The sequence below is a fragment of the Diabrotica undecimpunctata genome, chromosome 4 (assembly GCF_040954645.1).
Source record: "Diabrotica undecimpunctata isolate CICGRU chromosome 4, icDiaUnde3, whole genome shotgun sequence".
In the NCBI taxonomy this organism is placed as follows: Eukaryota; Metazoa; Arthropoda; class Insecta; order Coleoptera; family Chrysomelidae; genus Diabrotica; species Diabrotica undecimpunctata.
In genome coordinates, this window is record NC_092806.1 from 134,457,611 (window position 1) to 134,484,452 (window position 26,842).

The 26,842-nt window shown below is 31.7% G+C and overlaps 1 protein-coding gene across 1 annotated transcript in view; it reads left to right on the forward strand.

Moving 5' to 3' along the window:
- Positions 1 to 14,638: 14,638 nt before the first annotated feature.
- The window catches only part of LOC140440074 (uncharacterized), a 30,517-nt gene continuing 18,313 nt past the window's right edge, over positions 14,639 to 26,842 (forward strand). The window contains exons 1-2 of the mRNA XM_072530342.1: positions 14,639 to 15,032; positions 26,376 to 26,623. Coding sequence (XP_072386443.1) covers positions 14,726 to 15,032; positions 26,376 to 26,623 — 555 coding nt within the window. The 5' untranslated portion in view covers positions 14,639 to 14,725. The remainder of the gene's footprint in view (positions 15,033 to 26,375; positions 26,624 to 26,842) is intronic.

The window sequence follows — 26,842 nt, forward strand, 5'->3', positions numbered from 1 at the left end:
TTTTTAGAACATTCCCCCATTTTGTTCTATTTCTAGTAACTCTTCTACATCCTTTATGGAGTTTAAACCGTTTCCCATCCAACTACTTAATATTCGTTCTACCTCTAGAACGTCGTCCCACTGATCATCTCCTACCAAATACTTTTCGCACTGTTACAAATTTTTACCCTCTGATTACATGCATCCATCTGCGATGGAATCCATCACCTTAATAAATGCATCCATCACCTTAATCAATTTTACAACGTCACCTTCACAGAAACTCCTACATAACTCAAAGTTGTAGCGTCCACGCTAGAAAATCTGCCTTTTTAGTCTTCCGTATATTATTTTTTAAAATCTTTGGCCCGAAATGCTAAAGCAACTCTTGGTTATTCTGCGTAAGGGACCACGGTTCAGCACCGTATGATAAAACTGGTCAGTAAACTCAGTGGTCAAAAAACTTGTAAGTTCCTATATAAATTTAATTTTTCTTGGAAGTTTTGAAGTCATTTGTCTTACAAGGCCATAGTGACACTTATTGAAAAAGATTATTTTTCTTTTGATTTCTTCGTTGTCCTTATTCCGTAACGAACCTAGGTATATAAAAATGTATCTACATATTTAACTCCATGTCAATTATTAGTCTAAGTGACCAAGCTTAGATTAGAGTAGTAAAGACGGCAAAAAACGGTTCCCCAATAGAAAAACCATCAGTAGGAAGACCACGAAAACAATGGAACGAAAACTTACTGGAGGCACACTGAAAAACAGACAGAATCATTTCTACATAAAAAGAAGAAGATTACCAAACTTTAAGATGCATTTCATTTTAAGTGCAGACACCCTTAACGACTGAAAAGATTCTGTCAGAGACTCATAGATCTGCTTATGTTAATTTTGTTTTCTCATTCAACCAATTGTACAGATTTGATAAATATTGTACATAGTTCTGGATTCTGACTAGACTATTTATGCGTTTCGTTAGTTTAACGATTCTTAAGTTTGAATAGTACCTGGAATTTTACCATAACATGGAAAATAATAACGTTAGGCTAGGTTAATCACGTAATGAATTTCTCATACAAATGCAGACATGCAAGTAAAAACTTATGGTAAATGATTTCCGATACAAATAGATGGCTCTCAGGCTCATAAAACTTATAGTGACGATTAAACAATTTACATTTTCGAGATTTATGTATAAACATGACATTTATAATACACATACTTAACAAGAATAATCTAGTAAACAATAAAAATAATAAAAACCGATATGAAACTTTTATCAAGTCAGCAACCCGGTCAAATAGTCCGCACGTATAAAGAATTACTAATATTTTGGCTAAAATTTACATTTGGCAATCATGGCCTTCACCAATTTTAGTACTAAATCAGAGAAGCCGGACGTGTGTTGATTTGGAGTTACAGCGCAAAGGTTATGAATTCTGCGCGCGTCTGGTCATCTAAAAAGTTTTTATATGTATAATCGCTAGTTTTTTTAAATATACTATTAAATTTTTGTCCTATTCTTTATTAATCGTTTGAGTATCTTTTTTTTTCTTTTACTGCGGTAAGCGCATGTGACTAGTCATCAAATTTAAAATTACTTTGCTTACTTTGCAGCAAACTATTACAATATTTCATAATTCCCTTTTTTTATTGACTATTAAAGATTTATTTTTTAAAAATAAAGGTACAGCAAACTTTTACATTTAACTTGTTCCACTTTATTTTTAAAATGGACAATGAGAAGGAACAAAGAAGACTTCAAGCTCTCCTGAAAAAAGAAAATGATGATATAGAAATTGACGACAATGATGACGAGAATGAAGTAAATCCGGAAGTTATTAATGAGGGAATTAAAGATTTGGAAATCGAACAAGAACAGGATTTAGAAAAAATAGGAGAAGTTTTAATGAACAACATACAAGAAGAAAGTGTTTTCAAGGGAAAATATGGTCCAGTGTGGAGGATGCATCAAAAAGAATCAAGAGTACGTATAAGCAAGACTAATATAATAAAACATTGGCCTAGGCCTAATAGAATTATAAAACACTTGAAATACATGTATGAAATATGAGGTTAGGTTATTGATGAGGACATGAGTCACATAATTGTGAAAAATACGAATAAATGTATGGAAACTATAGCAAACAATTTCTCAAAAAATGCAAAGCTTAAAAACCCATCTAAAATTCGCCTCTTATAGGCCTTTTATATTTGGCACGGTCATATAAAACTCATCACCCTAATACAGAAGATATATGGCAAACTAATGGCGAAGGTATCGAAATATCTAGACGTTATGTCCATATCACGATTTCGGTTTCTTAAGATGCATTAGATTTGATGATAAGATCGATCTTGAAGAACGTAGGCTGGATAAGATGGCCGCTATTCGAGTATTTTTTGACAAATTCGTAGAAAATTGTAAATTGGGATATAACCCTAAGCTTAGAACGTTTAGAAAAAATTTTTTTAAACGTTTAGCATTTTCTCTTATATATGAACATCTTCGAGGCCAAGCAATGGTAGAAAACTTAAACAGAGATCTGAAATTAGGTATTAAGGTTACATGTAATACTCCTAACACAGATGACAATTCAACGAATGGAAGAGTATTTGGTAAATTCTTCTTTTGCTACCTTACAAAGAACCAAAAAGTGACTGTTGCCTACTGTAGATGTAAAAACATTTTGAGTGTGCAGAGAGCATAAACGTGCAATATGCCAAGAGTACCAAACTGAACTTATATCGGATTAACTAAAAGTTTTCTTTTTTTGTCGGAGTAGAGAATAGTTTTTTTAGTGTTCATAATATATAATAAGTTTGCTTTTTATATTGTTGTGTAACATTTTATTATGTGTATTAAATCTTAATAAAATAGTATTTTACTTAAACTGGTTCGAAATACTTTTAAAATAAGCTAAGACGTAAAAGATGAAGCGGTCAGATGAAAGGGTTAAAAAATGTATTACTTATTGTCATATTGTTTAAAGTGCAAAATTCTACTTATCTCCTTCCATTGTTATTGCCGGTAATTTCTCCATATGATGCTACATATCTACTGTATATTTTATCTTTTATTCCTACCCTACTGTTTAAATCTCCTGGAACGTATATTTCTCGTCTTGAGGCTAATGTTGCAAACGTTAACTCTTCCCATAATTTATCTTTTATTGTGCGTTATCATCTTTAATTGGTCCATATACTTCTATAATAGTTTTATTGCGGCAAAACTCGTTATCATCCATTTCTATTAGTAATATTTGCTGTGACCATGCTTTCCAGGAAAATATCTGTTTTTCCAATTTTTTATATTTATACGACCTACACCTGCAGCTGCTCTTTATCATCTGATACTCCGTTTTATATTAAAGTCTGATTATTTTCCATTTTTACCACTCCTTCTTCTTTTTTCTTGGTCTAGTATACTTAATCTGATATTGCTAGGATAGTAATTCTGCAACCTCAAATTTCTTAGCTGATTCTATCTCTTTATCATTTATGCTCTTTATATTACGCTCCAATTTTGCAAATGGTCTGCTCATTTTTTTTTTTGCTTGATGAATATATGTATTTTATGTTTTTTTTCCATTGTGATAGCCGGGGTTTTGTCAGTTTTGCCCTTATCATATTCCTTGTATTTTGCCACTAATTTTCTCCGTTTTTTCGATTCTGTTCCTTCTCCGCTATTCTCCGTTTTTTACATCTCAATATTTTCAAAAACGATTTTCTTTTCCCATCTATATTCCTCTTCGTCTACTATGATCTTTTTAAAACCTTCTTTTACCATTTTACCATTTTCCCTTATTTCTCTACATTTTTTGGTTGACTTTTTTTATTTCTCTTTCTTTGGTTTTTAGATCATCATTTATAAATACCTTTTCACCCTTTAGCTTTTTCAGCTGACTCATTTTTACATAATTCTATTTTTCTACGTGTTCGTTTGTTTGTAACAAAAAAAGTTTTCTTGTCCAGTTTTATTGCTCTTTCTGTATTTACTTCTTTCTTTAGGTATTTTTACGAAATTTGTCATATATTCTTTTGTTTTCACTTCATCCGTATCAATTTTTAATTATGACACAGTATAATTGGATAGAATTTCTAAACTAAATTAATGCCAAACACTCATCGCTCCAATAAACAACCCACATGATCAAGAGCCATACATAAAATACTACAGATTGTTTCAAGTGTCAATCAACTCAAAAACACCAATTTATTTACACTCACCAATAAATTGTAATTATCATCCGTTGTACAATAAATAAATCCAGTAATTTTTAACACGACTATTATTTATAAATCAATTTTTTCTTAGTTATAAGTAAAGCTCGGATTATAGGCAAAATGCCTTTTTTGCCTGTTTTGCCTACTATAATTGTTTTTTGCACTTTTTGCCTTTTTTCGTAAATTCCGCCTATTTGTGCCTTTTTTAAAATTGCATGGTACTACCCATGATATTATTCTATTACTAAACCATTGTATAATAAAATTTTGGGTCAATAATAAAATATCAATGGTTTGTTTATATAACAGATTTCTGGGAAAATGTACCTGATCGAGACTTGAGGGTTAACTATTTGGAAATCCCTAAGCTTTATTAGTTTATTATCAGTTGTACAGTCGGTTACTGTATTAGAGTTTAGTCACAAATTGCTATAAGCAAAGAACACGTTTTAAAACGTTTTAGACATTTGTGTGAAAAGATGACATCTAAAATAAGGCTATGGATCGCACCTTAGTCCGAACTTTCTCTAGAAGGAGATTTTGTAAACCATGCGGCAAATCGGTAAGTTTTATTTTTTCTTTTTTTCTCGTCCCACAACATAACTAAATTCTTAAGCGGTTTTAGAATTCTAATTATTTTTTTTTAATTCTCAGATTTCAAGTAGAAAAAAGTACTTTATTGACCAACATTGTGGAACCCCACTTCATAAGCGTAATTTGGAAAAATTAAATTCCTCTAACTTAGCCCAAATATCTCTGCGGGATAGTTTAGGCAGTTCAAAAAAAAAGGAGGAAGACGCATTTAAATTTGATTTATGCCAGATGATGATTGCATCCAACATTCCTTTATATAAAGTTAATAACCCTAGTTTTAAATGCTTTTTCGAAAAATATCTTAATAAATCCTTACCGGACGAGAGTGCATTGAGAAAACATACTGTGGAAAAATGTTATGTGGAATGTATTTTAAAAATTAAGCGGGAGTTAGAGGGCAATTTTTTGTATATTATCGTGGATGAAACGACAGATGTATGCAACAGGTATATAGCTAATTTAATGACTAATTGGAATTTTGAACGAAAACTTTACGAGAAAACCTTATTTACGAGAAAACCTTATTTAGTTGCCGTTAAAGAATTGGAAAAAACAAACAATTTAACAATAAGTCGATTTATACAAAATAGTTTAACAAACCTCTTTTTACCCAACGCTATACCAGTGAATAAAATAGTTTTAATGCTTTCAGATGCTGCGGCATATATGTTAAAAGCTGCTGTTAATTTAAAGATTTTTTATCCTAATTTAATTCATTGCACTTGTGTAGCCCACGGGGTAAATAGAATTGCTGAAGAAATAAGAAATCTGTTTCCGTTGATAAATAATTTTATAAATTTTATGAAAAAAGTTTTTGTAAAGGCTCCGTTGAGGGTGCAAATATATAAAGAAAGACTTCCCGGTGTCCCTTTGCCACCTAAACCAGTAATTACAAGGTGGGGAACCTGGCTCGAAGCAGTTTTTTTTCACTTTGAACACTGCAATGAAATAGAATTAGTTATGTCAGAATTTGATGATGATATTTCCGAAGCCATTCGAGAAGCAAAAAAAAATATTAAAAAATCCCAAATTGAAACAGGAACTCGCTTGTATCAATGACAATTATAAATTAATAGTTACCACAATTACCTTATTAGAAAAACAAGAGATAAATTTATGTGAGTCAGTAAAATTAATAAATAATTTAAAGACGAAAATTAAATTGGCACCTGGAAGTAACGGTCAATTAATTAAAAAAAAATGAAATATGTTTTCGACAAGAATGAAGGTTTTTCGTTTTTATCTAATGTTGCTAAAGTTTTGAAAGGGACATTTTCCGAGAAATTTCAAATTATGCCAGATTTATTATACGCTCTGAAATATGCTCCAATTACATCTGTTGATGTCGAACGTTCGTTTTCAATGTACAAATTAATTTTAAGTGATCGAAGACATAGTTTTAAGACCGAAAATATTGAAAAACATTTAGTTGTTTCTATTAATGATACAATTTTAAGTGGTTACAATGTTTAATTATTAATTTACTTAGTTACTAGTTTATTTATACTAATGTTATGATTATGATGTGTAAATATACCTGCCTTAAGTTAATATTACGTTAATTCAATTTGTACAGTAAATAATAAGTTATATTCATTTATTGCCTAAATGTTAATATTCCTGCCTTTTTTAATAAAAATCTTTGCCTATATAGGCGCCTTTTTCTTCAATTTTTGTTGCCTATAAATCCGAGCTTTAGTTATAAGTTTCTGCTTTTATATCTGTTTAACTTGTTGCATATTGAATTAAAAATTTGCAGCTATTTTTAAAACTATTAATTTTTTTCATTTGCTTCAGTTCGTATTAATTAAAATTGGAGAACTATTCACTGTATGTTAAATGGCATGGAAAGTTTTGACCTGAATAATCCATGGAAAAATAGAACGATATCTACTCTTAATTGGATTGCAACGAAGCGCATACCAGTGAAATATGTGAAATACATCAAATAAATTCAACTACAATACTCTCAATTTGACTCAGGTGACTCTTGGCGATATATTAATAGTAGATTTGTTAAGTTGTTTTTAAAATACTTTTCATAATTAATTATTGTCTTACAGTATTATATCATCAACGTATATCGTCCTACAGACACTCTAGTAGAGGTAATACTTTTTTTTAATTAAAAATTTCTTTAAATTTTCACCTTTTATTACGTTTATTACTTTAGTTTACAGAGAGAATTTGTGTCTGTCATCTCAAATATTAACAATTGTAAATAAGTTGGTAAGGTTAATAAAGCTGATCTTAAGTAGAAAAAATGAAGTTATGGGACCATTTTGGGAGGTATTAATCGCGAGGAAGAATTAAGTAAAAAAAAACCAAACACAACGTTTACGAGACGAACAAGAAGCCTAAAGGTATCACATATGTAGAGGTGCAAAGAATAAGGTGGCTAGAGCAAACCCGAAGAGTGATAGGGAGAAGAATGTCAAGAAGAAGAAGAGGAAGACTGAAGGCAAGTAATATATAAAAAAGTGATGAACTTGAGAAAAGAAGTAAAAGACAGAAGATGATGGAGAAGTATCATCAAGAAATTTGCTAAACTAATAGAGTCCAGTGATTCAAATTTAACTTTAGACTGTAGGTCAATGTAGTATCTATGACATATTATTTATATTTTTCTTATATTTTTGATTTTGCAGCTTAATTCATTACATCAAATCTGTATTTACTCTGACGAGACGAAAGATTTTCAGATGTATTTTGACGTATATAGTTTCTTTCAATGTTGGTTTCTTAACTAGTTGTTCTATTGTGAGATGAATTATTTCTTTTATATTTTGTTATTTTTCTGGGTTTAAGAGCTCTTGAAAATGCTCCTTTCACCTTTTCATTAGTTTTTATTTCTCGTTGATAATTGCTTCGTTTTGGTTTTTGCACACTGTTGTTCTTGTTATGTATCCTTGAGTGTATGGCTTGGTTTTCTTGTAAAATTTCTTAGTATTTTTTCTGTAATTATAGTCTGTAATTTGTTGTATTTTTTATTTAACAATTCTTCCATTTTTTCTTCTACATACTCCCCTTGCGTCCCTTCTTAGTTCTTTATACTTTTTTATTTAAACGGGAAATTGCTTTAACGTTTCTACTTTGCTGTATTTTTGCTATTTATTAGTTTTTGGCAATTTTGATCAAACCATTTGTCGTTCCTTTTCCTTAAGGTTTCGTCTGTTTCCTTTGCTGTAGTGGTACTTGTCGTTTGGATAATATTTCAGTCGTTTTCCATACTACCTTCTTCTTCCCTTTTATTTAATATTAGCTTTATTTTCTGCTGATACTGATTCTTCTTATTATTACTTCTAAATACCATACATACCATACATAACATACATGCCGTACATCCCATTTATAATATACATACCATACATACCATGCAAATATAATACATGTCTTCTATTTTTTTTTGTTTGGTGCCATTCTCTTTTTTACAGTTTATAGTCTTTGTTTTGTCTTCGATACGACCAATAATTTATCATATGTTACGGAAGTTGTCCAATGGACAGGGCTAAATTTTGAACAGCTAATAAGAACAGCTGAAGATAGAAAAGATTTTAAAATTGTAGTAGCCAACCTTCATTGAGGAGAGGGCACTTTAAGAAGAAGAACGGAAGTTGTCCATCGCTTAGATGTTAATATATAATCAATTTGATTAAATTTATTATTACCAGGGTATTATCCAGGTTCCTTTATAAATATTTTTGTAAGGAAAACACGTACTAACTATTCTGAGTTTATTTGCCATTGCCAAATGTGCCACTCTTATGCCGTTATTGCAGGAAACATGTAATCTATGTTTACCAAAGAATTCTGCATATATTCGCTCTTGTCCCAACTTGGCGTTCATATCACCCAGGACTATAACTGCATCTTACTTTTGCACATTTTCACATTCAACTTACAGTTGGTCGTATAATTGATCGATTACTAGTTCATCTGCTGTTTGTGTTAGGGCATAAATATCAATACTTAAAGACCACAGGAAAAGAACTTGATAAGTCCAATTTTTGACATATCTCGTTTTTAATACCACTTTGGAGCTTTAATTACATATTTTCTAAGAGCAACAGATTACAGAGTAATAACTCGATAAGTCAAAATATATAAGTGTTAAAAAAAACCTGTACAGGAAAAGAACTTGATATGTCCATTCAAAATAGGGGAAAACGTTGATAAGTCCAGGTAATCCTAGTAGTTGGCAACAATGGCATGCGACATTGGGTAATATGATTTCTACAGTTTAGATAATCAAAATTATCATGACAATACGGGCGAGTGGTTGAGTGATCAATTACCTTTGCTTGTGGGAAAAACTCTAAGAAAAGAAAAAGCTTTGGGAGATGCAGGATGTTTCAAAGAAACTAAAGTTACGGTCTCATGCAACTGGCGAAGCTTGTAAATGTGCTAAGAAATGTTTTGCTTTAATCTCTGAACATAAAAGACGATCTATTATAAAAAATATGAATTTTTAAAAAAATATTGACGAAATAAACTTATATTTAGCGGCCTTGGTTACTTTGGTTCCTGCACAACGAAAAAGGGTAAGAAAACCAGAGAATGAGGCTGGTTTTCAAGACTGCACTGTCTGTTATCATGTGAAGATAAAACGGGAAGCCACTGAGAAAGATATCCAGGTTTGCAAGAATGCTTTTGTGTTATTTTATGGTATAACATAAGGTAAAGTTGATGTTCTTGTAAATAAATTTAAAAAATCAAACGAAGCTCCTAGGTATTTACGGGGTTTACATATAAATCGCCCTTACCAAATGGATGAAGATTTGAAAAAAACAGTTCATGAAGACATAAGTTATTCCTCTAGCAGAAATAGTCATTGGAGCCTCAGAAAATCTTTAAGAACCTATTTAGATGACTCACTAAACATTAAAAAAATGTTTGTAATGCTTAAAGAGAAATATTTCAATTTAATGCAAAAATCCCCTAACTTTTTCTAGGCAAGCTATAGGTTTATTTTTAATCTAGATTTCAACATTGGATTTGGATATTCGAGATCGGATACTTATAGCATGTGTAATAGGTATACTGGGTAAAAGAAAACATTAAGTTAAGTGGCCAAAACAAAAACAGTACTCTTTTCAAGTTTTGTCACTTTTTGGTCAGTAATCTGAAAAGACTAAAGCTGATAAAAATACCATACCCTATTTGTGGACAATCATACCTTGAGTATAACAAAAATACAGCTTTGATCAGGAAAAAAGTCTAGGTGTAAGATTTTGGGTGATGGTTGCTATAAAGCTGAGTGTTCCAAAGTTAAGCCTACACCTTTTGTAGTCGTAAGAATAGAATATGTGCCCACGGTTATTAAGTCTTGGACAGCATTCTTAGACTTCGCCTATGAAAAGAAACTGTTCTTCCCAACCAGACCTATCCAATAAATTTTGTTTGAACACTCACATACAGTTTTAATAAGGCTCAGAACATCTTTTAGCGGCGCATGGGCCTTGGAAAAAGAATAAAAAGAAGAAAGAACACCAGTTATTATTTTCATTGAAATAAAAACAGTTCCATCAAGCCAAAAATGAAGAAAAGGGAAAACTGGCTATAGAACAAATCAAAAACTTAAGAGAAGGCAAGATGCTACTCAACTAAAAAATAATTTTCTATAAAATTAAAAAAAAAATGTACTCAGTGTAAATGTTTTGAAAAATCTGACTGTTTAACAGTTTCTACACCGTTTCTATTTTTTTACAGAGTTGCTGCCGATTTATATGGAGAAGTACAAGGACCTCCTGTCTCTTAAAGATTTTTGTAGCATTAAAGCTAAGGCCTATTATGACAACCTTACAGTCAAAAACAAGAAATAAACCATTACAAAGTATTGAAGTAACTGGAAAACTGGAATTATATTGTAAAATATTTTTTTATGAAAATGTTTCATTTGATACTTTTTGCAGTAAAAATATATTTAGTCTATTTCTATTTCATTTTTGACAAAAAATTGACAGCCAATGATTTTATAGAAAAAGAACTTGGTAAGTCCTTCTTTACAGGGGAAAAACTTCCCTCCCATAAGTGTCCAAACCCTCCATAATTTATTAAATTGTTACAATAAACATGCCGTATAAATACAAGCAACTAACCGAAAGATGATTTCCCGAAGAAGCAATGCGAAGTTCAATAGCTGATGTGTTATCTGAAAAGTTTTCTATCAGAAAAAGCGCTCAATAGCATGAAGTTAAAAAATCATCACTAGCTTTATATGTAAAGAAAGCTGGAGAAGTAGGAATTGACAATACGACATTCTCTCCCCATTTTGTCACATGCCAATTGTTTTCTAATTAAACGGAAGCCTTCCTTGCGTTGTACCTTAAGAGATGTTCTAATATGTACCATGATTTAACTCCAAAAACTACTCGTATATCAGCATACAAATTTGTCAAAAAAGTCATATTTCGAGATCCTTGAAAAGTAACATATCAGCTGGTCAGGACTGGTTTACAGGATTTTTAAGTCGACAATCTGAACTATCCTTACAAACCCCGGAGAATACAAAGTTAGCGAGAATTTCCAGTTTTAATAAATCTATAGTCGGTAAATTTCAAGGTACGTAGAGGTGATTCTAAAAAGGCATAGTTTTACTGGATCAAACAAAAAACTTAAACATTAGTTTCTCCTAAAGGTCAGCATCAAGTTGGTGCAGTGTCGCGTGAGAGAGGAGAACTGATTACTTAAGTGAGTATTATTGGAGCGAATGGAACAGCACTTCCACGAGTGTGTGTGTTTCCAAGGAAAAAATTTGACAAACATAGAATGCTAAATGGTATTCCAGAAGAGTATGGTGCAACCGGTTTAGTGCATTCATCTGGATAGATGACCAGTGATAATTTTTTAAAAGTTTTAGAGCATTTTGCAACTCATGTTCGGTGTTCTAAAGAACAGCGAACCAAGACTGCTTTTGGACCATTTAAAAGGTGTCTCAATCAGGGAGCAGATGACTAGATGTTCTTTCATCCAGGGAAGGCACTATCAATTTATGATCTTGCACCAATATGTATGAAAGCTTGGGATCGATCTGCAACTCCTCCCAACATAAAATCTGCATTTCGTTGCCCTGGAATTTGGCCATTGGATAAAAATATTTTTGGCGAAGAAGACTTTGTATGCTCGTTTGTAATAGACAGAATGGTTCCCTTCAACATCAAAAGACCCCAACGTTTCTTCATCAAGTGAATTTTCAAATCAAAATGTGGAGGTGTCATTAAAATTCAGCCTCTCTGCATTGTCACAGCCCGACAATTTAGTTCAAAGCAAGCGCAAAAACGATTACTTATCTCCATCCCAAATAAAACCATACCGAAAGTTCCAGAAAGAAAATTAACTAGAAAAGGTCCAGTAAAATAAACAACCATATTAGCAACCGATACTCTGCAACACAATGAAATTGCAGAAAAGAAATTAAAAAAGAGACACCACAAATTAATAAAAAAAAATAGAGATGGTAAAGATGAAAGTAATAACCGAGTTTTCTTCCGATGAGGACGAAGTGATTTACAAACATTCATCCTCAGATTTAGATTTGGAAAATGATGAAGATCAGGTTGAGGACCTTACTGGACTTCGAATTGATAGTTTCGTGGTTTGTAAGGTGTTTGGAAAAAAATCGGTTCCACATCATGCCGCCAAAATTAAAGAAGTTGTTGTAGATGGCTACAACGTAAAATGTTTGAAAAAACAAGTTGCTTCTAACCGATTTATAGTTAGTGAAGAGCCCCCAGCATTTTGTAACATATGAAGAAGTGATTGTAAGGTTACTAAATACTTTGACAGATCAAAGTGCCAGATATAAAGACATGATATATTTTAGCATTGGTCTTTCCCAGTACAGTTTATTTTAATAATGAATATTTTGTCTGTTTCATTGATATCTAAAGCTTTTTTTGGCAAATAAAAACCTTAAGTAATATTTTTGTATTAATTCGTTTATTGTCCACACTCTCCCGGTATGTCGGGGGTTGGATATATTACCTCGAGTATGTGTATGCGAATATTTCATTCACATTGTTATATTTGTACACAAACTATGCAAATATACATTGAGGAGACATACATTAATCAGTATGATTTCAAAATTTTAGATATTTGTTATCCACGTCACCCAGAGAATGGACAAATGCAGTAATTATACCTATATACAAGAAAGGAGACACAAGAGACTGTAGGAACTATAGAGGTATATCACTACTATGTGTAGCAGCAAAAGTATACGAAACCATAATAGAAAGGAAAATTAGAAAAGAAATAGAACATAAATTAGAGGATGTACAAAGTGGATTCAGGAAAGGACACAACACACAAGACCATATATTCACCATGGAAAAAATATAGACATGGAAAAAGCATTCGACTCAATCAAAAGAAAAGATATATGGGAAAGCCTAAAGAAGAAACAAGTAAGTGAAGAACTAATAGAAGCAACAAAGAGTATATACATGAAAACAACAAATACAGTAAGAATGTTAAATATACAGTCAGAACTATTTGAAACAACCCAAGGAGTTAGACAAGGGGGAAGTCTCAGCCCAGTACTATTCATAAATGTAATAGATGAGATAGTGAAAGAAAGTAAGAAAACATTCAAGAAATACTGCATCGGTTGGAAGAAAATGCAAATGATAAATGCTGAGATGTGTATATTTGCAGACGACATAGTATTAATTGCGGAAACTGCAGAAAAACTGAAATACAACTTAGAGAAATGGAACCTAGAAGCAAGCAAATACAACTTAAACGTAAACAAAAAGAAGACTCAAATAATGAAAATATCAAGGAAACAAGGGACGGAAGATCAAATAGAAGTAATGATAGACCAACAAAAAATAATACAGACAAATTCATACAAATACTTAGGAACAGTAATCAACAACAAAGGAGACATCGACGATGATCTTAACAACAGAATGGAAAACACAGGAAAACTATTCCAAGCACTAAATAGAGGATTCCTTAATAACAAAGAAATATCAACAAAGACCAAGATGACAATATACAAAACAATATATAGACCTACAGTGACACATGGAGCAGAAAATTGGATATTAAACAAAAGACATCAGAGCAGAATTCAAGCAGCAGAGATGAAATACCTCAGAAGAACGATCGGAGTAACAAGAACTGATAGAATCAGAAATGAAGAAATAAGAAAAAGACTCAAAATCAAACCGATACTCGACTCAATCAAGGAGAAAAAATTGGCATGGTTCGGACATCTAACCCGGATGGACAATAATAGACAAGTAAAAAGAGTGTGGGACGCTAAACCAATAGGGAAGAACAGAAGAGGAAGACCCATTAAAGAATGGAACAGTGACATCTCGCAGATACTGCAGAGTAAGGGTAAGTTGGCAGGAAGCAACACAGATGGCATCCAATAGGAAGGAATGGAGAAAGTTCGTTAAGAGCTAGGACACCTCAGAAGACTGTCAAATATTGTAATTTAATGAATGGTATTGTAAACGGCCCAACACCGAAAGGTACAAATGGGTTCTACTGATTAAGTAAAGTAAAGTAAAGTTATCCATGTCAACGCCATAATTGTTTATTAAAAAATTGTCCAAATCCTCTTGGCGCGCGCCTAAGCAGACATTAAAATATATAATCTGGCGCTAAAATGCATAAAAACTTATGCGAAGAAGAAATTTGTTAAATTAAATGACTGTTTATAACTTTAGTGGGAAGTAAGAGCACTAAATTAATTATTGTACATACCTCTTGGCGATCATAAACTGAGAAACATAATAATCTTCGTAACTTAGAATAAACTTACCGAACTATAATATATATCGACCAACTCTACTCACTTGAGTAGTGTTTTATTTTTAAACAGTTAAAGTCAGTTCGCGAAGGGAACAACTTATTCTACTCAAGCGTCTGTGATCATTTTAGTAAATTTCATTTAACGATGGCCAACACTCTACCTCAACATATTCAGGTGATTTTACAGAAAATCTTTAACGACAACATAGAAAATTTAGCTATAGACGAGCAGGAGGGAAACAAATCGGGGGATGGTTACTTGGGCGATCTGATCTTCCTTACAGTTACGAACAAAAAAGATAACGTACCTCATAATTTAGTTATTAAGCAATGTGTTGCGGGTGTTTATCCTGAAGCGTTCGTTACTGCTACGTATTTAAACGAAATAAATTTTTATACGAAAATATGGCCGGCTATGACCGAGTTCCAGAAGAAACATCTGGGCGAAGAAGGTAAGATTTGAATTTAATTCTAAAATTAGTTTTAAGTAAATGTGTACTTCTTCTATTTTTAGTTTTGGTTTCTTATTTACTAATACGTGCATTGAACTTACTATTATGTGAAGATATCAGAAATTATCGTATACTTAAGTTAAAATTATGAAAATAATATAGGTAACAACTAGATCTTTCTTTCATCTTTTAGTATTTACACATATTCTCTGTTATTTTTCAGAGCTCTTTTTTATTTACAAAATTGTTTCGCTTACTAAGAATTAATAATATCGACATGATAAGACCTTTAAGTATCTTAAACATTAAGTCTTTTTAATAAGTCTAGAACAAGTTCTCAATCTTACTATCACGTATAAGTGAGCGGTTTACTCCCATAACCAGAGCCAATTTTTGTTGCACCAAATCTTTCTTATTCGATTCTATATATTTTTTAAAGCTCAAATAAGGTAAGTGAGCTAAATATTGCCATGCTTAGACTTATTATTTTTTATTAAATACAAATTTATTTAAAATAACCTGTAAATTTATTAAACAAGTAACAAACATGTTTATAGTCTAATTTCTAAACAATTATAAAAATGAAACAATCAAAAAAATGTATATTCTTTTTTTTAACAATTGCCAACTGGCAATATTTGGAACCTATACCCTTAATATTGCCACAGTACTGGCAATAAAAGGAACAGGTATTTTGTCAATAAAAATAAGTAATAATGTTGAACCTTAACATTATTTAAAAAACTAATGTGAGACACTTACTATTTTTGAGAACAATTGGGACATATGAATTTATCCTTATCATGTTTAGTAAGACCCACACACTCTTCATTTACGTATTGGCAACATGCAAGACACAATCTCATGTCAGCCTGGCGGTCTTCATTTCATACATGACAGAACCATGATTCACTACTTTTAAATTCTTGTTTATTTTCCTTTCTTTATTTTCTTTGTTCAGATTGTCTTGTTCTTTTTGATGTTTGTTTATTTTCTTTTCTTCCTGTTCTTTGTTTTTGTCTTTTGATTTTTCTTGTTGTTTGGAAGGTTCTTTGTTACTTTTATCTTTGGGTGGTTTTTCTATCGCTGTGGAAAATAAATCCTTCATAACTTCTTGAGCTTTCCTATTAATTGCTGGTTTTCGCTTTGTAGTAGTTATCTTGATTAGGGGCGAAATTAGTAAGCCCATACTTTTAAAAGAAGTGTCGGGTTCTGGAACTTTTTCAGGAGTGAATGGTACCATATTTTCATCTTCGCTGTTTATATCATCAGATGTACTATCATGAACACAGAAATCTGATTCAGAATGAGACGACTCGCTATATAAACGAAGAAGTTTTGTTGATTTTTTTTATTACTTATTTCACTTGTGCAGGGATCTTTTTCATCAACTGTAGTAGTTGATAGCTTATTTACGTTGTTATCGTCGACGTCTAGTGGTTCTAACACATTTTCTTCAATATGCGTTATAAAACTGGGTGCAAATTCTAATTCAGGATGATGTCTAAGTTAAAAGGAAATATTCCAGTTGCTTTGAACCTAGAGATGATGTTAGCTGGTGGTGTCATCGCTTTCTACCAAACTTGACTAAATATTTCATAAAATTGCATTTTGGTTAAATTTTTTCCAGGTTGAGTTATTAAAAAATTTAAAACCTCCTGATCCCAAAAAGACTCCCAAAAAAACACAAAATGCGATTTTGCACCATCGAATACCAAGAGTGTGAGTCTTGTATTCTTATACTTTGCAAAATGTTCTAGCCATAAAATAAATGCCTTATTTGTCATGTTCCCTTTCTGTGTCATGATTACAGTTAATCCTGGTGGTAGATGATCATTCCATTCAGGCTTTAATTTTTTTCTTTGAAAAGAATGAACGGTTGGATGGCTTGCCCCAGGGCATTTTCACAATACTAATATTTTCACCGTGTTCAGGCGCTGTCAAGTGGATACGTTTAGCACATTTCTTGGCCAATACGGTTTGCTCTTTATGGATCGTTAGACGGCAACCTTTCTCGTCCATATTGTACACGTTTCCAGGTTTATCAAACAATTCCAATTTAATGAATACTTTCTCCAATTTCTTAAAATAATCCTTTACAATAAATGGATTCATTTTCTGTGCTCTTGCTGCATTCATTTGCTAAGCTTTCCTTCTAGCCACATCGGGATGTCTTGCAAAGAATAATTTCAGTCATTTCCTTCCTGCTAATGATGTATCAGAAAAAATATAGGAATGTTCATTATTATCGCTTACGAAAATACACTTCTTCTTACTATTTTACTAGTTATTGGCATGCCCACCTCTGCTAGTTTATGAATTCTACAAACTAGGTCTCTTTCTTGTTCAAAACTTAAAACACTTTTCCTTCCAAGTCGTTTAACCGAATTTTGGCTTCGATAATGTAGTCCAAGTGTTGTTTGAGGTATTTCATATCGTAATGAAGCTTGGCTTATACTGCTTCCAGCTCTTATTGCTTCTAACGCTGCAACGAGATTTGCCTGAGACAACAGGGCTCTCTTTTTATTCGGAAATTTTCATGTTAGGTTCCAAATATTGCCATGGCAATATTAGGAACTATCTCATGTGGCAATATTAGGATCATTACTACTGCGGAACAAAAATGGCGATTTATGTTTTATTCTTTTATATTAATTACACACAATATGGATTAATAAAGTACTTGAATGTACCTACCTGATAACGTTCTCACCCTTCTATAGTCGGTATTAGCTAGCTTATAACAATCATTACAGTTTTCCCACGTTTTTATAAACAAGTCGCATGAAATTCACGTTGGTTTGCCGTGCCGTGAACACCAATACTAACTGGTTTTACCTATAACGTTTTTAGAGTGGTTGTTTTAATTCCTTATTTGAGCCATCTGTGATTCAAGGGACAAATTAATAAATTTATGGGGAGTGGCAATATTAGGAGCATGGCAATAATTGGCGCACTTACCTTATATATTTTTTTAATTATTCCAAATGGGCCGGTAATTGCTAGTAGCAAATCACTTATATAAAAAACAATTTCGTCGAATTGCTTCGGAATAAAATATTTTAGGCATATCTCGTCAAAATAAACATTTGTTCTCTTGGTAATTTTTTAACCAATATTTTCTTTTAGAGTTATTTGCAATTTTTTGTTAAAAAAATTACTTTTTTTCAATCAGTAAAAAAAAATCAGGGATGTTTTGAATTTTCTTTTCTAAGAAACTACTAAATAAATTGCAATTCTGTAAAAAGCGTTTTAATCTTCAAACATTCAAGTATAAGTAAGAATACGTTGACAAGGATAGATGGTTTTTATCTTGCTGAAAACAGGAAACTAAATATTTCGAACGTACCTTTCCAGTATTTTAAGTAGGTGCTTTGCGTGTGCTTTCCGCTATACTCGCTAAGCGTTATAATTGTTTTAACTTGTTATTAATGCGTGTTATATATAACAATATCGTGCCGCCCTTATAGGCTATTGATTAAGTACTTTAGAAAGGAACTACACCGTTAAAGGAGTTTTATTACTTTATATATAGTCAATGGACCCCCAAATATAAAAAAACCGAAATGTCACTTTTTAAAGTTAAAAATAATTTTTTATTCAAAAACGAAGCAAAAAAAAAGAAACACACGCAATTTTTCTTTTATGCTCCATAAATTTTTTCACAAGGATATAGGTAAAGACATTGCTTTACATTAAAAAAACTTTAACCCTTCCTCTTTAAAAAGACATTTAGTAGAAGTAGTTAGGATTCACAGTATTCGAAATACTATTTTTTAATTGTTTGCCACTTACATTTTGGGACATTTTTCCTATTTTTTGCAAAAATTGTTCTATAACTCTATTCTTTGCAGTTTTAAGTATGTGGAATGGTACATTAAATAGAAAGAAAAAATAAATACCTTTAAAATGATTTGCTGCAGAGACTGAAGGACTGATTTTAATCAAGACATGGTTTTTCAAATTTTTCTACTTTAATTTTTGTCGATAGGACACTTTGATCAAAAGTTATCGAATTTTTACCGTCGAGTTTATATTAATTTTAGATAAAAAATTGATTTCGTACGTGTAACGCATTTGAAATCGCCGGTCGCTTTAAGCGTTGTTTCTGAGCGAACGGTTCGATCTACAGAAAAAGTTTTAATAAACATTTTTATTCAAATTCAAAATTTTTATTTTTGGTAAATCGACGTTTTCCGTTTCCCCACTACTCTACGAGGGGCGGTTTTAATGGGAAGCCCGGGAGTATGAGTGGAAAACTTTTTTTCATCTTTCTTGGTGTTTCAAAATTGACATTCTCGGAAAAATTTAGCTTGTTCGTATGGTTTTTAGAGGTTCAGTTACATTTTCATCTCTGACAACAGCGACTGGAGTATTCTATCCTTGTACATTTAGGGATATACAAATCGTTGCATTACAACCATCATAATTTGAAGAACCATATCTTGGTTGACGTTAGTCCTAGAATATTTTACAATAGACTACTTTAAAGTGCAGAGAATAAGCTTTCGCTTTTATTTACACTGGGGTGCAAAATTAATCGGACCCTCAGATTTTTTTGTTTTTTGTTGGTGTTTAAATCAAAACTTGTTTAATTTGTTTGAATTCTATTTTATGTCTTATTACCGATAACGTTTTTTTCTTGTTTAGACCTGTTTAGATGTTTTGTGCGAACAACAACCCTTTTATAGATACGTTTTGTTATTAATGTGAAATATTGGCTTAACACTTTGGCTACTGGCTATAAATTTGAAGTTTTTTGTCAGAAACTGAAACTATATTTTGATGAAATTTATAATATTTAATACTAAAAACATGTAAACACAAACATTTAGGTATTTTTTTGAAAAAAAAATCATGTGTAAAGGCCGTGTCAAAAAATGGTACATACAGTTTGTGACAGAAATAAACGCGTAATTATCTTCTTAGAAACTGTGTGAACCATTTTTGGACACAATGCTCATTTTTTTGCGTGACAGTAATGAGTGTCAAAAAAGCAATTGGTATACAAGAACTTCTCACAGCAAGCTAGGCAAGATGTTTTAACACGTTTTGTTTCTTTTATAGCAAAGTTACGTCCATTTCTATCACTATTAATTGTATAACATCTTGTACAACGACCTCTCTGTTCCACTTCGCAAAGTTTGTGATTTCTTTCTTGGTTAACACAACGATCATACTTTCTACATTCATACATCATTTCTTCTCTAAATTTAGTGACACTTATTTTTGTGTTTGTTATAGCCTCGTATGCAGTATGTGCATTTATAATAGATGTATTAACCAAAAGTTCTATTGAGACTTTCCAATACCATTTAATACCCGTACGCATTGCTGATGAATATAATGCTTTTTGATCATAGACGTCTATAAATAATTTCACATTATTATACCGCACGATGGTGGAAGGCTTTCTCACCACACCCCTTTTTGTTGGCACATCCACTATTACAGGCACAGACTCCGTAGTGAGAAACATGACATCTCTTTTGACTTTCCATTTTCCAAGTATGACTTTACTGTTGCTTCTACTGTCCCATGACTAATTCACCCCTTTTTTAATTTAGCATCACTTACTATTTTCGGATTATGCTTTCTGTTTTTTTCTCAGTGTGCTGATTAAATGTGTATCTTTGTTCAGAAGTTCATGTGCTAAATTCACGCTAGCGTAATAATTATCTGTGCACAGGACGCGACCTGAATGTAAAAGTGCTTCCATAAGCTGTAGCACCACTTTTGCACCAATTGGCTTTTCATTAGGTGTTTGCTCTTTTCCTGTATAAATTTTAAAATTGTATGTGTAACCTTTCACTCCACATAATAGTTTTACGCCGTATTTGTGGCGCTTCCCCGGTATATATTGACGAAAGCTGTCATCCTCGAAAAGGAATCATCGTCTCATCTATACACACATTCTTGTCAGGAACATATTCTGATCATCGAAAAGGAATCATCGTCTCATCTATACACACATTCTTGTCAGGAACTTCTTGATTAGCAAATTTTACAAGGGAAGGCATTTTTTGAGTCTATCATCTGAGACAATTTCGTTGTTTGAGAAGTGCAAATTGGACGAAAGGAGCTCAAACCTTATCCTGGACATGTAAACAAATTTTCCAATTTCATTTTTGTACAGCATATTGGTGCTAAAATAATCTTTCAAAGTAGGTTTACGATTCAACCCCATCCAAATTAGAAGACCTAAGAAAACAAAAATCGGTCATAGTACGGCTATCTGTTGAATAAGTCTCAAACTGCTTCGCCAGAGTTTAGCCGTAAACTGTAGGAGCCTAGATGCGCATATAAAAGCATCAAAACTGTGTTCACCAAACGTACACACAGCTTGAAACATTACCACTTCATGTGATCAAATTTGGTACACGCAGTTTCTGGTAAACATCAACTGTGTACCGGAAATGGTACACACAGTAGCCAAAGTGTTAATATTAATTTAAGTTTATTGTGGTACTATATTTGATTATAGATTCGGCTGTAGGTTTTTGTATTGTCTTCTGTTTAAAACTTGCAATCAAAAAAATTATAACATCAGAAGTAGCACAAGCTGTTGCTTTACAGAATAATGGGCGGAGGATTCGTTACATCGCAAACGCTTTAGAAATTTCTCGAATTACAGTGTTTGATGCAATACAAAGATATCGGGAAACAGGACAATATACTAGGAGGCCGGATCAAGGTAGACGAAGAACCACAATTTAAGTTGACGATCGCTTTCTTAGGTTACAAGCGTTAGGGTATCGTCACGTATTATCAGCACCAGTACTTGTTCAGCGTTAAATATGTCCAAAAAATAAATATGGATTATGGTCCAGAATATCTGTCATGGGACCTCTATTAACAGCAGATCATCGCAGGCAACGTTAACACTTCGCTCGCGAACATCTTAATTAGAGTATTGACGATTGGAGTGCTGTGCTTTTCACGTATGAATTAAGATACTGATTAGATGGGCGGCCTAGGATATGAAAAAGAGCTGGTTAATGTTATCAGCAATGTTGTTTTACTACGAGAGTTTAATTTTAGCAATGTTTAGAAGATCATGTAGTGCCATTTGGTTAATTTTGCACCCCAGTATGGTAATGCGTACACCTAAATATACTAGAAAAGAATTATAATGATAAATTTCAAAAATAGTCGTAAAAATCGTTAAAAGTAGAAAACATTGAAGAGGCCTAACTTGCTTAGAGTTAGTTGTAGAACTTTCTAATATAGACCATTTACGGTAATTAATTTTTCTTTCAATTAAATGTACATATACTTAATGCAAGTACAAAAAGTTATAAAACAATATTTGCGAAAAAGTAAGGGAAATAAACAAAAAATAATGGTCTAAGTGGCAAACTTTGAAAAATCGTATCTGGAACACTGTAAATCCTATATAATTTCACTAAACGTCATTTTAAAGAGAAAGAATAATTTTTTTTTTCTGTTTATAATGTGTTAATATCTATACATATACCCTCGTGGAAAAAAATTATGCAACAAAAAAGAAAAATTGTCTGTGATCCTGTTTTTTGTCTGCTTTTTTGTATATAATTTTGCCAAAAAAAAATTATTTTTGACAAAAAGATGACATTTTGATAGAAAGTTTAATTTTGAATAACTTTTCTATATATGTATATGTACGAAAACTGCATGGAATTTATCCAAATGTACCCTAGTTCATAGCGACAAATTTACCCTGTTCTCAAACACGCACCCCTGTAAATGGTAGCACTTTTCAGTGTTTTTATTATTAGGGGTCCATTGACTATATGAAATAATAGAACTCCTTTAATGCTGTAAATCCGTTTAGGCCTATTTTTTAAATTCATTCAATAGCCGTAAAGTTTTTTCTGAGATGAATGATTTTCGTTGATTTCGCAAATTAAAAAAGATTCTTATGTAAAATTTTCATCTTAAAAATGAATTTTATGTTGTGCAGTATTAAATTTCATGTATGAATTGAAACAAAATTATGTCGAAGAAAAGGAAATCAGCCTGTGAACAAGTCAATATTTAAGAAAATAAAAAAATCCTAATCTTAGTGTCGGCTATAAGATAATAAGTATTCCTACCACTATTTAATATAGTCTTACCAAGAGTCTTGATATGAGAATTTCTGGTTGCAGAACTTAAAGGAAGTAATATTTCGAAAATTATGGTAAAATGTTAGATTTTTTCTAGCGTTGCGAGTGATGGAAGGTTAATGTTGATGGCAGTATGAGTGTCAAGAAATGTGTCTACTAGTTTCTTGTTTGATAAGTAGATCCACAGGCGATTACTGGCTACTTTTGGTGTAAAAATTACGTTTTTTTGGCGGAAATAGGGAGAGCTACAATATAATCCTGGATTTTAGCCTTATTAACTATTAAGAGTACAATGGCTTGTGTTTTAGAAGGATATTTGTAAGTGTTTAAAATATTTGTGAAGGTTGTTTGCACTGTATTTTGTGGGGATGGCATGTTTTCGTTTACATTTTGTCACATTCATTTTTTTCATGTTTTAGAAGCGTTTCTCGAGCCGCCCCTGTCTCTGTGAAGGGACCTTGTCGAAGTTTTTAAAGTAGTTTCACTAGTTGTGCTTATGTACCGTCTTTGTGTATTTGTGTATACAAATTACGGTACTAACAGGAAATACTTAAAGTTCTGGTATAGTACTAGTTACCACTTACACAATGTAATAATATATAATTTAGTTCTTTATCTATATAGACCTGTAATTTTTCTATAAAAACTTGAATTTTTCGAAACCCATCTAATCGTTGTTTATTTACCATTAGTCAGAACCGGATTCCTCAAATAAAGTATGGTTAACTGTCAATTACGCACTAACAGATAATAACGGTTTTTATAGTCAAAATCTACTCATGTTATCGTCGTAAGTTCAGTTCCATGCGTAACATAGTAGACAAGGCAAAGAGCTCGGGTTCATTCAGAAAAATATTCCCATGAGATTATTTTACACAATCACTTTCATGAGATACCCCAAAATAAGGTTCAAAAGGTCTCCCAGGCAAAAAGTTGTTTAATTTTTTTTAAACAAATTGTAAATATCAATTTTTTGCTCAGACAATTTTTTTTAATTTTTTGGATCATAACAAAGAAAATAAGTTTTTTGTAGTTTTTCCGTAGCCTTAATTGTTTTCGAATTATAAATAATTTAAAACTGAGAAAAACGCAAAATTTGAATATTCAAGGTACACTCCAAAATACAAGTAAAAAACATTATTTTTTAATTCACCAAGGACGTATATTCAAGCTTAAACCTTGAACTATCATATCCTGATAAGTAACTTGGGCCTATTTCATTTTAAAACATTGTTTTTAATTGCTAATGAAGCGTCTATAAGAGGACGGGCGCTCGAGCTGTGGCGTGTATAAGAGAGAGAAACAAGATCTAAGGAACAAATATTTGCTGGTTTAAATTCTCATTGTGCAAATGAGCGCCCGTCCTGCTACACGCGCTTTATTATCTATTAAAACAATGATTTAATAGTTATTTATGCATAACGATTAAAAAACAATGTTTTAAAATGAAATAGGCCCAAAATACTTATTGGGAAATTATATAACAAAGTTTGAACTTAAATTTATGTTCTTGGTGAATTTTAAAATAGTCTTTTTAATTGTGTTTTTGAGCCTTGAGAATTGTAATTTTGTGTTTTCCTCTTAACTTTTTTCTTTAGACTTACCACGTACAGATATAGAAAATATATTGTACATAAAAACTCTTATGTAGGTACTCATCGTGTAATATACTATTTAATTAAAAATATTTTTTCCCCCGTGCGAATAAAGTCGCAGCGCTAACTTGTTTTTTTTTTAAGTTTTATTTTCTTAGTATTTACTTAAAGTTTCACACCGACTAACATTCTAATTGCTTTGTTTAATCCATTTTAATCACTTTAAATTACTATTAAGTTTAATCCCAGAATTTTAATTGAAGCCTTGGCATTGATGCTGTGTTTAACAAGGCAATGTATTTTTAGTTCAATACGGGATATGTTTGCTCTACTTTTTTCGTACCTGCATTTAAATTTTTGTTCCATTGCCCATACCTATATACCTAACTATAGCTTATGATCGGTCTTGATTAATTTTTTAATAACCATAACTTTATAATAAAATTAGAACGCATCCCCTATTCGTCTCCATTTATTCCTGTATAGCGTTTTCTTTTCCGTATTAGATATGCATTTTTTGCTTATCGGTCTGTCTTATCTACAGTCGACTTCTTAATATATTTTTAATATATGGTTTTCAACCACAACACTGAGCTTGAAAATGAGTTTATTTTATGTAATATATATATATATATATATATATATATATATATATATATATATATATATATATATATATATTTATATATATATACAGGGTGGTCCTTAAGTAATTGCACAAAAAGAAGCCGTAGATTCTACACTTTAAACTATTACGATTTAAACTTTGATCAAATAAAAGGCATGTATCGAGCACAGTTTAATTTACTCTTGCCCAAGTACTTTTGATCCCTAGATCATCTTCAGGGGCATTTCGTCAATTGCGGCCTATCCGACAAGAACAAAATGTCATAAACATATAATTGTACATCACACTACACTACAAAAGGACAAACAAACACTTTAAAATTATTGAAGAATAGCTACATTGCGTGCAGAAGCCGGAGATAGAATTCGGACAGAATTGTGTTCATTGAAGTGCGTTTTAGTATGCTAAGTGTGTGTAAGAGAGTTTTTTGCATGTTCAAATGTTTTTTACTATTTATGTTATTGTGTGTATACGTTTTTGTTTATTTTTTATGGGAAAAACTATTTCCTGGACTTCTAAATAAAACTCTTACGTGACTTGGCTACTTGACAATATTACTCGATTTTGTCATATATACAAAGTTCAAACTATTTTTGTCAGGCAACATATGGTTTCCACTATGTTCCTTCTAAAATTAGTTATCTATGAAAACTATACAACAACATATACGCTTCATTTTAAAGCTTATGAAAACAACAATAAATGAAGTTGAAAAGAATGAAGCGATGAGTTTGTATTTAGCTTTAGTATCATGTACTCAAAGGTATATGTGAGTAAAAAATCCCACCCGACGTTTCGGAGTAGCAGTAAAATAGATAGCATTTCGAAGGAGTTAATTTACATATTTATGTCAATAACTGAAATTCGGCTAAATCTGATAATGCGAGGAGACAGAAAATATTAACCATTTTGTAAAACTAATGAATTAAATTTAAAAATTTCTTTAAAATTTAATAAAAATTATAATAAGTCTTTATATAAATACATTTATATTTATTATAATTATATTTATAAATTTGATTTTTCTAATTAGATCCCAACTTCGTGAAACACATGGCAAAATGTTACTACACCGACACGACAAAGGGAGCAGAAAAAATCGTTCTAGACAATCTCAAGTTCAAAGGTTTCGAACTTCATCCCAAATCGATACCATTAAATTTCCGTCAATACGCAAGTATTTTTAAATTATACGCAAAATATCACGCAATATCATTTGCTATGAGAAAGTTAGAACCAGAGAAATTCGAGGAAATTACTAAGGATGTTTCAAATAATTGGGTGAGTACAATATACATACATTAATTAATTTTTTTTATATAATCATTTGTTTTTTATCTTTGATCAAACAAATACTTATCGATCTTATGTGAAAGTCAGTTACAATAGTGATTTTGAAAATAAATATACAGCAGTTGACTATTATTTTAACTGGATAAATATTTCTAAATTTATGTAAAGCGAGCATAACTGTCATCAATCACGACACAGATTGTTACT